Source organism: Tetrao urogallus (genome assembly GCF_951394365.1).
Source record: "Tetrao urogallus genome assembly, chromosome: 5".
In the NCBI taxonomy this organism is placed as follows: domain Eukaryota; kingdom Metazoa; phylum Chordata; class Aves; order Galliformes; family Phasianidae; genus Tetrao; species Tetrao urogallus.
In genome coordinates, this window is record NC_136818.1 from 52,338,850 (window position 1) to 52,353,618 (window position 14,769).

At 44.4% G+C, this 14,769-nt stretch overlaps 1 protein-coding gene across 5 annotated transcripts in view; it reads right to left on the reverse strand.

Moving 5' to 3' along the window:
- Positions 1–3,993: 3,993 nt before the first annotated feature.
- BTRC (beta-transducin repeat containing E3 ubiquitin protein ligase) overlaps positions 3,994–14,769 on the reverse strand; it is a gene marked incomplete at both ends in the record, with an annotated part of 106,014 nt that continues 95,238 nt past the window's right edge. For all 5 annotated transcript variants that reach the window (XM_079535203.1, XM_079535202.1, XM_079535201.1 and 2 more), the window contains 5 exons: positions 3,994–4,155; positions 7,162–7,240; positions 7,845–7,955; positions 11,944–12,062; positions 12,751–13,000. In XM_079535203.1, coding sequence (XP_079391329.1) covers positions 3,994–4,155; positions 7,162–7,240; positions 7,845–7,955; positions 11,944–12,062; positions 12,751–13,000 — 721 coding nt within the window. The remainder of the gene's footprint in view (positions 4,156–7,161; positions 7,241–7,844; positions 7,956–11,943; positions 12,063–12,750; positions 13,001–14,769) is intronic.

Below are 14,769 nucleotides of genomic sequence, written 5' to 3' on the forward strand. Positions count from 1 at the left end.
CTCACAGGTGCTCTTGCCCTCTCACACACAAGCACACGTATGCTAAGGGGGGAAGTTTGAAAAAGCCACTCTTCTCTGACTCTGGGAGATGTACTTACCAGACCGCTCCTCCCTGTGTGCAAATGAACACCACCAAGTGCCAGCCTGTGGCAGCTTCAAGTTCAAGTTACATCAGTTCACTTCAGTTTCCTTCCTAGCTATCAGAAAACGTGTACAACTCAGGGATGGGTTAAGAATCCTCAGCCTCCTGCAGATCTGTATGAAGTACCCAGACACAGCCCTTACTTGAAGGGGAGACACCGTTCCTATGTTTGCCAAAAAATGGGAGTTCAGCTGTTGCTCCCAAACTGTACCTTAAAGAGCTCTAGACAGCAGAGTTTGAACTACAGTACCACTTGAAATACCCAGCACTTAGAAGTTACAGCACAGCAGCATGGAGCAGCAGGGCTATGACAACCACGGCAGTCTGCAGCGGTGCGCTCCCTGCGCCTGGCCAGCCAGCCTTCTGCTTCTCCCAGATTTCTGCAGACAGTAAAATAAAACACATTTCTGCAGGTGCTACCCACAAAGATGCAACTAAAATATTAGAAGTTCTGCAGCTGTCAGAGGCTGGAGTAACAGATCACTGTTTTCCACAGTAACCTAAATGTGAAAGGCAGAGGACAATCAGACAAGATGAGGAAAGTGACTACCAGATCTGAAGCCAACCTTTATCCCCTGCTGATATGTAACCATGCTGCAGACCTTGTAGTAACTGAACTAAGAGGAACTGCGTGCAAGTAGGATTAAGAATTAGACTCTGAACTTCAACTGAGAGAAGTCTGGGATGTAAACTTGGATGCTCTCTGCTCCCCTTCCAGTTTTGCTCTGGGACTGCAGTGTAGCTGATATGTATAACTGTCTGAAATCCACAGCAACCTTCTTAGACTCAAAAGTAGCATCAAAATTAGTTGCAAATGAATTTATTATAACGATCCAGAACATTTAGGACTCTGCAGAGGTAGGTCATACTGGCAGTGCTACCTGAGCAGAGTAGAGCTAACCTGTGAGATCCTTTTTACAGCAACAGTTCCAACAGAGAACAGGAGTGTCATCACACGCTCTGAGCTGCTCTTTTGAACTGAGGCAGTCTCCAGGCTCAATGAAAATACAGGAGCTGGGTGCTCAGCACTGCTGCCCATGCATTTCAGGAACTACACCAGGTGCTCCTCAACCACCTGCTTTCCATTCCCTCCCTACATCCACTGCCATGTTGTCCATCCTGACTGTCACCAGAACAATTTAAGCCCTCTGGACTGCTCGCTGGGGACTCTTGGTCCAGCTCCTTGCAAAACTTCATTGGTAGAAAAAGCACATCCCAAGCAATTAGACACAACTGCTTCCCTAGCAAAGTGAAACTGATGAGAATAGCTGAATAAAATGTCCCATCTGCCAAGTTCCAAGTTTAAAGGGTGTTAGAAAGCCTGTTTAAAACCCTTCCAGCCCAGAAACAAAGGACCCTGTTTTCCTACTGCAGGACTGGAGCACCTCCCCACTGAAGCAGTGAGGGTTATTCAAGACGTGGGCATGGCCTGGAATGTGGCCAGGGACTGATATACACCCTTTCCTGATCCAGTTGCAGGCCTGCTGCAATTCCCTTCAGCTCAGTAAAAAGAGGTATGTCACATCAGATCTCTGTCTAGTTCAGAGACATGCAGAATTGTTTCACACGTCCCTCTCCTCCAGGGCTATTTTTATCTTCTAAACAACAGCAATTTGCAAAAGACTCAGCTAGGGAGCAAAGATCCAGCTCAGCTACCAGCAAAGGGACAAATCATCCCGTGTCCCTGAACCGCAATGCAGCATGCACACAGGTTAGACAACAAAGGCGATCCTATCCCTCCCACCTCAGGCTTTTTAGCAAGGCCAGCCCCAGAAACGTTGCAGAACTGCTAACCTTACTGCCTGTGCTCACGGCCACCACTGCCCACCTGCCATCACCAGGGGACCGTGCCTTTGGGTGGAAAGGCAGGGGCATATTCAGCTTGCCTCCTTGCCCCAGCCTCAAACCTCAGCCAGAGCAGAGAATGGTTCCTAAGCCACGGGCAACACACTGCCTTCAGGGAGAAAAACGGGGGTCAGATTGTCCTTTGCACAAATGATTCCTTTGTTAGTGAAATACTGCCCTCAGACAACGCTGCACCGGGACAGGGGGAACTGGACATCAGCCCCAGTCCCTCATGCTTGGGACTTTGGCAGAGGAGAGCTTAACTTTTCACTGAATAGCATTCCTCAACCAAGCAGATGTTAAAGGAGACTACAATGCACATCCAGCTTTCAGAGGGTTAGCAGAGCAGGCAGGAGAGAACAGAGACGGATTTGGCTCATCACAGTCAAATTTCAAGGGTCCTCTCTCCAAAAGAACGGTCAGAACAGCCAAAAGCTGCAGTGGTGTGGGGAGCGAGGTCTGGCGTTTCTGTCGCTCTTCAGAGCTGAATGCTTTACAAAGGCCTAGCAATGGAGATGGATTTCAGTGGGAGAGCAGCAGCCTCCTCCCCACCCACCCTCCCACCCTGAGGTGACTCTCCCAGCAGGGTGAACTGTGGCTGTAAGTCTTCTGCTTAACAGCAAAGCAACACGTTCTGGCAACATCTTAAATATATTCACAGGACATCTGTGACTGGGTTTGGAGGGAAACCAAACAGGGTAAAGGGAAGGGGAGTGAATAGGAAAACGGGGATGAGGGAGGAAAGGGATGGATGGAGAGGTTTAAAAATGTTATTAGTTCACGAAAGATAAAAGTCATCTTCTGATTTAGCAGCACTTTAGCAGTCAGCCACGCTGAGTAGACCCTGTCTGAGATCAACCGCATGCCAACTTTGTTCCAGAAACAAGTCTGAGAGCCTTCTCTCTTCGGCAAGTATTGGTTACGTGGATAGTTCTTTTGTCCTGGCATTGGCAGATAATATAAATACTGCAGCTTAAATGAGTCCTGAGAACAAAAAAGAGAAGAAACCAAACAAACCCCATTTGTACTAAGCCTTTCAATGATTGAAAATAACGTCTTACTGATCAGAGTGCTTGAGAAAATCAAGACAGCTGATGTGACAGCCCTGACACATCACTGCGTATTTACTCATCAAACAAGATATAAGATGTGCTCCAGAACAGAGCACTTTCATGGAAAAATGTCACTGAGAACACTCCCTGCAGAAGCCTGCCAGCTCATCTGCCTTTTTTCTCAAGCTACTAACAGCAGTGGTACCCATCACAGTGGGCAATCATGCCATGCCACTCTGATTACAGACATCAGATCCACTCTGCAACTGACTCAAACTTAAGAAACACAATTTCCTCCCCATACTATGTTGGCCAAGACAAAGGGAGAAGGCAATAAGTCAACCAGCCAGGCTCAGACATGAGCAATTTACACCCATGCTGTAGCAAAAGAAGTGCTGGGCCCAGTTAGTAAATAATTTTGCATATTGATGCACCTTGACTTAATTTGCCTGGTCTTGTGCCTCAGTGCCTCCTCCCTTAGCCAAACAGTTCTCTTGAATCAGCTTGCTGCAGAGTGAGAAGGATGGTCACCACTTCAGCAGGAGGGAATAAAGCTGATGCCTCTTGGCAAAACGCTCCTGCCTGGTGAAACTGCCCAGGGTCAGGCCATCTGCACCTCTTGTTAGGCAGCAGCTGCTCTACTCACTGCAGAAACCCTTCTTCCTTCTAGACAGCAGTAATAGCTGATTTAATTATTGATGATGATGGACAGTGGAGGAGTTCTTCAGGGGAACTCACGGACACCACATGTCACAAATACTTGGATAAAGGCCTTCTTGTAAGGCAACAGAAACCACTCCTTTCCTTTTACAGGACACTGCAGTTACTGTCCAATCAAAATGAGAAATACTGACAGACCCAGCTACGTATTCAAGCTGCATGCTCACATTACATCCAGTGTCATCTCTGAGATAATTTTTACCTGTGCGAGTGTGAGGTACAGTGTACTGTTATTTATCTTGAGATGTAGGTGTATGTTCTGGATGGGGAACGAGTGGATTCTGCTTGGGCAGCTGGGTCATTCAGAAAATCCCAGATGAGGATGGTGTCATCATGTGAGCTGCTGACGATCTGGAACTCGTCAAACTGAAGTCGAAAAACTCTTCCAGAATGCTCCTAAATGGAAGACACGGCATGTGAATTCACAAATTCTAGCATTATATTAATTTCTCAGTCAATAAACCTCTTATGACACATCGTCCAGCCCCATATCTAAACCACCCTTGGTGAAACAAGCTTGCTATATCTGCATTCTTGGCTCGCCAGGAATTTTACATTACATTTATCGCGTTACTCCTTCAGTCCCCATGAATGCACTGTGAACAAACCGAGCTCCCTCCACCATACAAGGCAGCCTTGTGAGGCTGATGGGAGCAATGCCTTCCTTGTTCTTCGGCTCCTTCCTGAAATCACGGTGTTCCCAGATGCAGTAGGTTACAGGGGGATTAGGATTTTGCAGTCAAGGCTTGGCACCACTGCTACTGCTCAAGAGGGGAGAGCTTAATACTGGAGGACACTAAGGAGCCTGTTGTAAAGTCCAGTGACACAGTAATAATCCCTCTTAAGTAGTTCTAAAAATATGAACTAGAAAGAGCATTCTTTATAGCCTGCATTTTGCTCAGAGGCTGAGTGGAAATGGCATGATGATTTGGCAACAGTTCAGACTATAATTAACAGAAGGTAGCAGAAAGATCCTGGATATCAAAAAGAAAATCCACTAGGCTTTCCCTTTTGTGCTAGGCACTTTTTCCTGGTGCTTACTGCCACAGGAGCGAGCAGCATCCTCCTCAGGAAAAAGAGGACACCGTGCAGGCGGGACAAGCCCTCTCTCTCTAATACATTTCTCTGTGGTTCCCTGTGGCCTAAGGTCAGGAAAAAATGCTTAGAAGCATTTTATAGCTTTTTCAAATATTTGCACAAAAGAGAATTGTTAGCTACTAAAAAGGAAGCCTGTGTCTTATGGCACAGGACTCTGAAAATACAGCTTGGTTTGAAAGCATGGAGAGAACAGAACAGCTGCCTTAAAGGGAGCCTCTAAAGCTCCAAATTAAATATACACACTCCAAAATCAGATTCTGTTTTTATGACAATTTTGTTATAGAAGCCCAACCATTGGGACCTTCCTGATCTTCTGACCCAATAAGTGTACCTTATAAGCACTTCAAGGGCTTCTATTCAGTTCCAAAAAGAAAAGTATTTCCAGATCCTGTTTTGCATCAGTGAAGTAAAGCAGTAGTTGCTAAAAAAGTACCACAACAATAACCAGATCCACCGAGGGACCCTTAACAAAGGCACCAAGAGAGAGGTATTTCTACAAACTATTCTGAAAAGTCCTTTTCCTCCCAGCTCCTGTAGGCTAAGACTGCCCCAGAAGTTCCACGCAGCCCTCCCCAGCGCGGTTGCAGTGACAATAAGCAGGCTGCACGCCCTGAGCTCAGGCTGCAGGGAGCTGGGCCCTTCAGCTCAGAAGGAGAGTTGTGCTGTTTGCTTATTCTGCGCCTGGAAAGCCTCTGTGACACTCGTGTGGCCGCTGCTCCAGCTCACGGGAGGGACCTGGCATGCAGCGAGCATTTGTTATCTGTGCACTTTCCTCCTACTGTTTGAAAATTGAACACGAGCAGCGGGAGACTCACGATGTTCATTGTGCAGCCAGGTTTAATTTTGGAGGCCGAAAGAAGAGAGGGAAAAAAAACCAGCTATGGGTAAGCGTGTATAAGGACGCCCTGTTGCCATAAACATGAAAAGCCCTAAAAGCACGACGACAGCCTCCTCTGCCCCTCCTCTTCTGGCTTCCTCCATTGCTATCAGAAAGGGATTTATGAGTATCCACGTGTTGAGATTCCTACAGTGTTTCCATCCCACCGCTTCTGATTTATAATACAATTAGCTGGGGCACTTTGGCTGTCCACTGCTGGAAAATGCAGAGGAAATCGCACCAGTGAAATTAAGTCTACAGGTTACTAGGCACACATTTGTCTCGGGCTGGAGCAGAAACACCACTAATGTCACGCTGAAGTCTTGGACTCCTGGGATACGTGTTCATGGGCACAGAGTTATTCCACAGTTTGCAGCTGGGTGGCTGACGACAAAAGGGTTTTCTGGACTTCAGCCACGAAACTATTTGTAGTTTTCTTCGGCTACCAAGGAGGTTTTTCAACACAGTACCTGCAGGCATCCAAGGCTCTCACTGACTCTTACTTTGCAGCTTATGGTCCAAATACAGGATTGGAAAAGAGCTAGTGTGGCTTAACGACCTACTGCCTGTCAACCCTCAAAGCCTGTGCAAAATGTGAAGCAAAATACTTTAGTGAAATCTACAGCAACTGTAGCAGTTTGGGTGGTAGATGAGGGTGTGGGACAGCTAGAGCAGCAGCAGGTCTGATGTCCACCAAACTCCGACATCATCCAAAAATTTATTTGCTAAAAGAAAACAATAATTCATTACTTCTTTTTCAACATGGATTCAGCACTGGACCAAAATCTTTCTGTAACCCTGGCATAAGTCTGTCAGAGCAGAAACAGCAAACATGTCAGAGGAATGCTTATAGGAAGCACCCCATGGCCTTGGCTGTGCTGGCGTTTTTGTCACAACCTTCCTGCATCATTCTAAGATCAGTGCAGAGCCACTGTTAAGCATGACGGTGAATGCTGTGAACACTCATGCAGTGACATTTTTATCGCGCTATCATCAGACCTGCACTAAATATCACTGGAGAGCATTAGAAGCTGCTGTTTAAGGATGAGGCAATCTCACTGTCTGTTCCAGTCTGTAGCCCTTCTCTCCTTAAACACACACAAGCCACTGAAATGCAATGCAAAGGTTGCTTCTGTGTTCTCCCCCCTCCCCCCTCAAATTTGAAATTTACTTTTCTTTAAGAAATTCCCTGTCAACAGCTCATGGGAATAGGCCCACTAAAGTAAAGCCACTAACACATGGATTCCAAAGACAAGTCTCAAAAATGACTTAGTTTTTAACTTCCAAACAAGAAACCAGATCTCTAGAAATGACTTCTGGATCCTGCAGGCTGGTGCTAAAATAACTTGAATTTCTGAAGTTCAAGACAGCCCTGAGCAAGAACATTTTCCTGCTCCCTCTCCAGCACCCCTACCCAAAGCTCTTACCACAAGGGTTCGTAAGCAGAGTGTCCCTGCTGGAGCACGGGGGTCCAAAGCAGCCACCAGATCCCATACCTTAATTTTTCTAGTAGTGAAAAAACAGAGAAACACCACGGCTCTGTTAAAAAGAAAAGATGAAGTGCTCACAGAAAAAAAAAAAAGCAGTTAGCACAGCCGAGCTGATACAGCAGCTCAAGGAAAGCTACAGAAATCTTTCTGCTCCTGAAATGTGGTTCTTGCTCTTCTCCTCTGTAATGCTCATACAGCTTCAAGGGAGAAAATAATACGCTGTTGACAAAATAAAATATAAAAAAGCAGGCAATAATAACTAACAGAAACATACAGGAGGGTTAATGCACACTAGTCCTAGTGGCAAATGGATCAGAAGACAACCACAGAAGGCAAACACTGTTCTTAGCAATGGTTGAGCTAGAAGATGTTTCGGATCAAATCTATCTGATATTCTTAGTAGCTAAAGAAATGGACCACATGCATCAAATCCCACTGACTTTTTAAAAAAGAAAATACAACAACGGGTGTACTTCGTAGAATCAGCCTGACTCACTGGCCTTGACCAGGACCTCTGGGTATGACACACAAGAAATTTAATTTCTCTGAGGAAGATCCAGCAAATTCGTATGAGAGACACTGAGAAAGACAGGAGGATCCAACACATTAGCTAGCCTCACCCATCGTACGCCCCGCTGACTATCCTCTTGTTGTCAAAGCGGATGCATCTCACCAGCTCTTCGTGGCCTTCCAGAACTCGCAAACACGCCCCACACTCGATATCCCACAGCCTGGAAGAGATCAGGAAGAAGCAGTGAGAATTTCTGATCATTTCAAAGAAATGTTTGGTCTTTGCTTGTAGTTAATGAAAACTAGGAAATAAAGTTTATGATGAAGCAACAAAGAACAAACAAACTCCTTTTCCTGCAGTTCAATAGATGCCATGTTTTTCAACAAGACTCTGTCATGTGGCAGTATCATATGGGGGATTACCCAAACATTTTAACATCAGCCACGCTCACCATCTACTTCTCAGTTAACACAAGACACGGGATATCTCCCAGTTATCCTCATGAGGAGCCTGACTTTATTTTAAGTCAGTTTTTCACAAAAGTGTCTTTCTTTGATTTGAAGATGTTCAGTGAGAGAGACTCATCAGTCCTCCTGGAACCTTGTTCCACAGGTAAAAGCACCTGGACAAGGCACACGTCCCTGTCTATGCCTATTTCTGATTTGGAGACTAACGTCAGACGAATTGTGGATACAGTAGTGAAAGGAACTAACAAGCCCTTTATGTTTGTCACTTTGTCCCACTGAACGTGTATTTGCCCTGTAATGAAGACAACTTATGCATAAGCTAAAATGGGCATTTTGTGTTTATTTATTCATAATGCATTTTCTTCTTGTGGTCAAACAATTTTTTAAGAAATAAGCCTATATGCTTTTGATACTTTTGTCAGCTCTTTGAGGGGACTGCCAATTAGAACAGATGAAGAAAAATCATTTGCCAACAAGAACTGAAATTCTTGACATGTATCACCTACAGGTGTTCCACCTCCAGATGACATAAACTTGGTTCACAACAAACGGAATCTTTCAATGCCAGTATCTGTTGAGGCTCTGACACACAGCTGAGAAAAAGCAGTCACAGATGTTCTTGAATGCTTGTTCAATTAGAGTTCAGACTGACAGGGACTGCATGGTAGTGAGGTTCATGGTTCACGGAATTTGTCTGGATGACACCACACAAAGAAGTACAGCTGCTGTGGGGTCAGGTCACTTTTCCTTGAGAAACTAAGAGAGATAAATCGTCCCCACATATTTCAATCCTGAGGTCCCCCAGGGAATAATCCAGACCCTGTGGATGTGTGCACAAGGATGGTGGGTAATGATTTCATCTGTCCTGCCACAACAAGCTGCTCTCGCTATGGACGACTGGGGAATGAACAGAACTCTTCCTATAACTGTACTGGGTAAGGGTTAGTTTATCATAGAATCATAACGGTTGGAAAAGCCCACCATGATCACTGAGTCCAACCATCAACCCAACACAGCATGGCCACTAAACCACGTTCCTAGGTGTTACACATCTGAGGCCAAAGAGGAGCAGATGATTCCTCAGTCTATGAAGCTGAGTGTTCATCAGTCTGTGAAGAGTCCAATGGTTTTGCATTAGCACCAGCACCAGTTAAGGTCAGAGAAAGTAAACCCATGGTAAAGTTCAGCCAAAGGCACTCTGGCTGGCCAGAGAGCATTACGTCTCCTGCCAAGGACTGCAAACAGGATGCACAATGCCAGAAGTGAATTGGTGCAGAAAGGTCTGAAGCGCAATCTTGTGCCAGGAACTTTTGTGCCATGTGTTTCCACCCCTTGCCATCAATCCTGAGGTTGCCAGCAGCTTGGCAAGGCTGCATCACGTTAACTTAGACTTGTATTATCAGGTTCTACTTTGAATTTTCACCTGAATTTGGCTGTGATTAGAAAAGATGATCGCAGCCCTTAGCTCTGAGAGCAATGGGCTTCCACACACAAAAAGAGTAACTGCTGTGTAAGAACAGCATATCTAGAATTGGTTCCAAGGGAACTTTCCAGATTTGGTAATCTCCTCAATTTTCTACTTCTTTAAATAGTCAAAGGATCAAACAGAAACAAGACTGCTCTTAGGCTTGAGAACTAACTTCGAAATTTCGCTATGAAGTGAACACAGGCAAAGGAACAGCCACTCTTCCTTCCCAGAGCTTTGGGAGAACTTCTATAGTAGAACACCTCCAATTACCACGGCCTTTACTTCTCTTGACCTCCTGGCAGAGTAGGAAGATAAACAGGAGGCAGACGAGCCTGAATCCCCTTCTTCAAGAGTCCAGCAGCAGATCCTCGTGTGCACACACTGGTGGTTGAATACATGCACATACATGCACCCATGCCAGCCCTTCATTTAAAAGTGAACACAGAATGACACAGCTCATTTTTTTTGCCTTGGCACTAGTGGCTAAGATACTTAATTGACTGGATTAAAAAAATATATATATTAAAATGATGGGCCACTTTCTTACTGGTAAAAATCAGCACAATAACAGTGATGCCTATGTAGCTGTATTCTTTCGCACTTGCGAGAACTCTCTCCTAAACCAAAAACCTAAGTCATTTTTATGCATGGAGTCTCTCCACAGAAGAAGGATACGGACTTCTCAGCTACTTCCTTAGATTCATGGTTGAAGAATGAGTAATCACACAGAGTCAGCTCCTTTTGCAAAAAAAGTTTCCCCGTAACCGAGGAATGGCCAACTTCAAATTCAATACCAGAAGGCAATCCCTACTAAAGGCCAGCACAACATCTGGTATTTTACAATGGATTAAAATCAAACATGCAAAACACCAAGCCACCCACAGAGAGGACTTAGTAACCTGCCCTTGCTTAATCACTCTTCCACTGACATGTGCCTTCTGCTAATGGCTGGGAGAAAGCTACGTGAACAGGTAAACCTTGTGCCTTGCCCACACACAGCTGCCAAATCTGCCTTCCATTAAGATTCACTGCCAACATTCTTGAAATTCTAGCACAGTTTATCTGTCAGTTAGGGATTTTGTCCAATGTAAGCATAAAAGTAATCACACTCCTCTTTAGCATTATCACTACACTGACATTTATTTTTATTAGTATTACTCATATTTTAGATCCTTCCCTAAATGGTGTAGCATTTAACTATTTCTTACTCTGAGACCAAGTTTCACAGTACAGAAGCAGTGGGTTATTTTTTCCATCTGGAGTTCTTACTACATATATGGTGCTACTCTTACACAATGTCTATTAATACTTATTGCCTTGATAAAAGGACAGAAGCCCCAGCTCTTTAGCTCATGCTCTCAGGCAATCACACACTAAAACCTAGTGCAACAATCCAGTGATGACCATCAAAGGACCACCATTTTCCAGAACACAAAGCACAGAGAGACACCGTTTTGCAAGCAAAGTCCACAAACATCTGCATGAATCATTCTCACTAAGGAAAATAAACTCCGACATCAAAAGTGAAGACTTTCTGCTTAGGCTGTCCAGACTTCCAGTTTTATCAGAAGGAACACAATTCTTCAAAGCAGTGATCAATACAAAATGGAGGCTCCTCTTCCTCCTGCTTGAACAACAGCCGCTTCCCCACACAACTTACACTCCTATTCCGGCTTGCTCAGTACACCCAGAGATTAGTGGGACACCCCTCTGCCAGCAGCTGCTGGATGTAGGCAGAAATTCTGGCTCATGATACCAGAAGGAGTTAAATCTCAGACTGTAGCAAGGGCAGCTGGAGAAGTGCAAAAGGCAGCAAACTGAACTTCATGCTCTAAACCAGCTGTTCCAAACTTAACCCGGTGCCAAGTACCACAAGAAGAGCTTGGCCAGAGCCCAGGAGGATTTCTGCAGAGGATTAAATGCCTCTTACTGCAAATCTGACCCCTTTAACTAGACACATAGCCCAATTAAAATATCACAAGAGGACATCACAGAAAGTGTTACTTGCCAGCTCTTTCATACACCAGAATTGTCAGAGCAATGCAACTTGTTGATTAGTATAGGACTCCTGAGATACAGAGAATGAAAGACAACACAGTAAAACAGACTTCTAATATCTCTTCCCAGTAGTTCCCAATGTACTCTACCAAAGGAAGCATATTTCAAGGAAGACAAGGGTACAGAGCACTTTGCTTGTCTAACCTCCATGCATCCCAGGGATTCAGAGACAACATGCTTGCAAAGAACTCTGCAACGGGGAGTGTGTCTCTCACCTGATAGTATTATCTGAAGAGCCGCTCACTACTAGCCTGTCTCTGTACTGCAGACATGCAATGCCTCGTTTGTGGCCATTTAAGGTGCGCACAAATTCGCAGGTACTAGTGTTCCATACCTGTGACAGGAAAGGTGAAACCACACAGAGACAAAATTATTAAGAAGAGACTAACAAAAGATGGCATCTGTATGATACAGAGTGCACCTAGAATGTTCTTAATTGAACACACTTCCATAAGAACAGGAAAATTACCCCTTTGATGACCTGTGACTATTGCCTGAAAGTGTTCACAGCTTGGGCCACAGCACATAGAAGGTTTCTGTCATACTGTACTAGAATTAGCTTCCAAAAACAGTCTTTGGCCTGAGAGTGATTTAGTCTGTGATTTAGTCTACACAGGAACTGGATTTTCCTCAGTTTTAATGCAGCAGATCCGGATCATAGCAGTAACACTCAAATGACTCCTACTCAGTCACCTTTGCTTTTGCCCCCATGTTGCCTTCTGACAACTCTTTGTATTACCAATGCTAAAACAGATTGTGGAACCAGTCAAATTGAAAAAGAACACAGGGAAAAAGGAGTCCTTTTTCAACTGCATCTGCACCGGGGTCTGACTTGCCATACAGCTCTGTCAACAAGACGCACAAGCTCAACAGATGAGGGATGAGTGGAAATGAGCAGGAGGAATACTGCTTCTAAAGGAAGATCAGTGTAATAACAGCCAAAGACTGTTCCCTGTCTGGTCATTGCTTTTTGTTAGTAAATACTCAGCGCTGCAAATAAAAAAGCCTCCGAAATACCTCACCTTTATGGTTCTGTCACCTGACGCTGATACGATGTACTTGTCATCAAAGTCCACTACGTTGACAGCAGCACGGTGCCCTACGAGCACCCTCCTCAGGGTGATGTCTGTTGGTGAAGCCATGTCCCACACAGCAATGGAACGGTCTTTGGAACACGTCACCATCATGCCGTTATTGAAGCGGAGGTGCAGTACTGCTTCACAGTGGTGAATCAGTGTGTTCAGCATCTCGCCTGCGTTCACGTCCCACACCCTGCAGTTTCAGATTTCAAACCAGAGAGGAGAGAGTTAAAAGAATGTACAGTAGTTTTTCTGCAGAGGGAGAAAGGGAAGGGGAGAGGTAATTAACTCTCTAGCAATATTAGAGATGCAAACGCCACAGGTTTTAGCTAAATCTATTAAATATTTCATTAAAAGATATGTTACATAAACCTGTTGATTATGCACATATTGAGACAGTCCAGCAGCCAAAATCCCTGCAATGCAGTTAACACCATAAAAACAACCCAGCCAGAAAAACAAAAAAAATAAAAAAAGCATTCCTTAATTAAGAGAATTTAGTGCTCAAGGAAAGGTATGAGATTGACAGCCCTGGAGACAGACGTCTCCTGGTCAGGTCAGCCTACCATTCTCCATTCCCAGACACTGACTGCTTAAACATGACCTGTGGAGAAGGAAGTTCAGAGATAGGTTTCATTTTTTACTTCTCTCACAGGACTATCATCTCATAGGATAACTTACACAGAGGCGAAGACAAGGTTATGCCTTTCAAACAAATGTAATTGCTACAAGTTGCACAATGGGCTGCTTTTACTCTGCAATGCATCTGGTACATAGCTACATCCTAAGAATGTGCTGAATACCCAAATTAAGACAGAACATTCATGTTGATTTAATGTTATTGGAACCAACTGTTTGTACTGAAAGATCATTTAAGATGAAAACTACTCAAAGGCTTCATATGGAACTTCTAGGACTTGAAATTAAGATTTTAATCCTCAAAAACGTTTTGGGCTGTCCTGTTTGCAGGCTTTTTTCATTCTCCACAAAGAGATTTCTTTTGGCACTATCACACCTGTATCCCACACACACTGTGTGAGAGCAGAAAATGGCTGCATCATTAGGCAGATCACACTGTAAAAGCTGAAACTTTCCTCTGCCAATATGGTGAGCAGTTAGAAAAGGCAAGATGTGAGAAAGGATTCTAATGCCTCATTTTCTAATGCATAGAAGCTGAAGCAAGTCAACTTCTGGTTTATAAATGAGAAAGGAAAGTACACTTCCAATTACAAAATGCAAAGTTAAAAAGACTGCAGACTGCAGACCTGAGCCATTAGCATACAAGCAGTTTGCCGACAAGGTTGCCAAACTGAACAGGAGCTGGAGACCTACTGACTTCTCTGGACAAGTGCATCCCTGAGCTCTCGGAAGCATTAAGAGCCCATCTGTACTGTCTATTGGACAAAGCCCCTCTTTTTCAGGAGACCCAAGGATAAAAGTGATGCATCCTATGTGCCTCGGGGGTCTGCACAAACGTTTATAGCTACAGTGGAAAACAAAGTATTTCTGGGCAAGTAGCCAGTCTGCAATTTGGCCTCCCTGGCCTGATATGGAAAATGATAGTGCTTGTTACAGAAATAAGCATCTCCTTTTGCAACATGTATTTAGCACTGAGCAGTTCTCTCACAAGAATTCTGGATTTCTACAAATATTAGGATCCCAAAACCTAACAAGACTACATGCACCACGTGTAAAGTACTAAATGAAACGGTCACTCGTTTAACAGTGGTAGTTTGCATGCAGCACAGTGATAACCATGAGCAGCCTGCAGCCATAGGAACACATGGTAATAGCTTCAGAAAAAGGCCATTGGCACAGCTTTTTTGTCATCTGTAACTTCACTGCATGGGCATTGCTGATTCTCTGACAAAAAGAGGATATGTAACAGCATGGAGAAGACAGGCTTGCTCCTCTGTGTCCAAGTTCATATTGCAACTCACTAATTTGAATGTGCCTGTATTT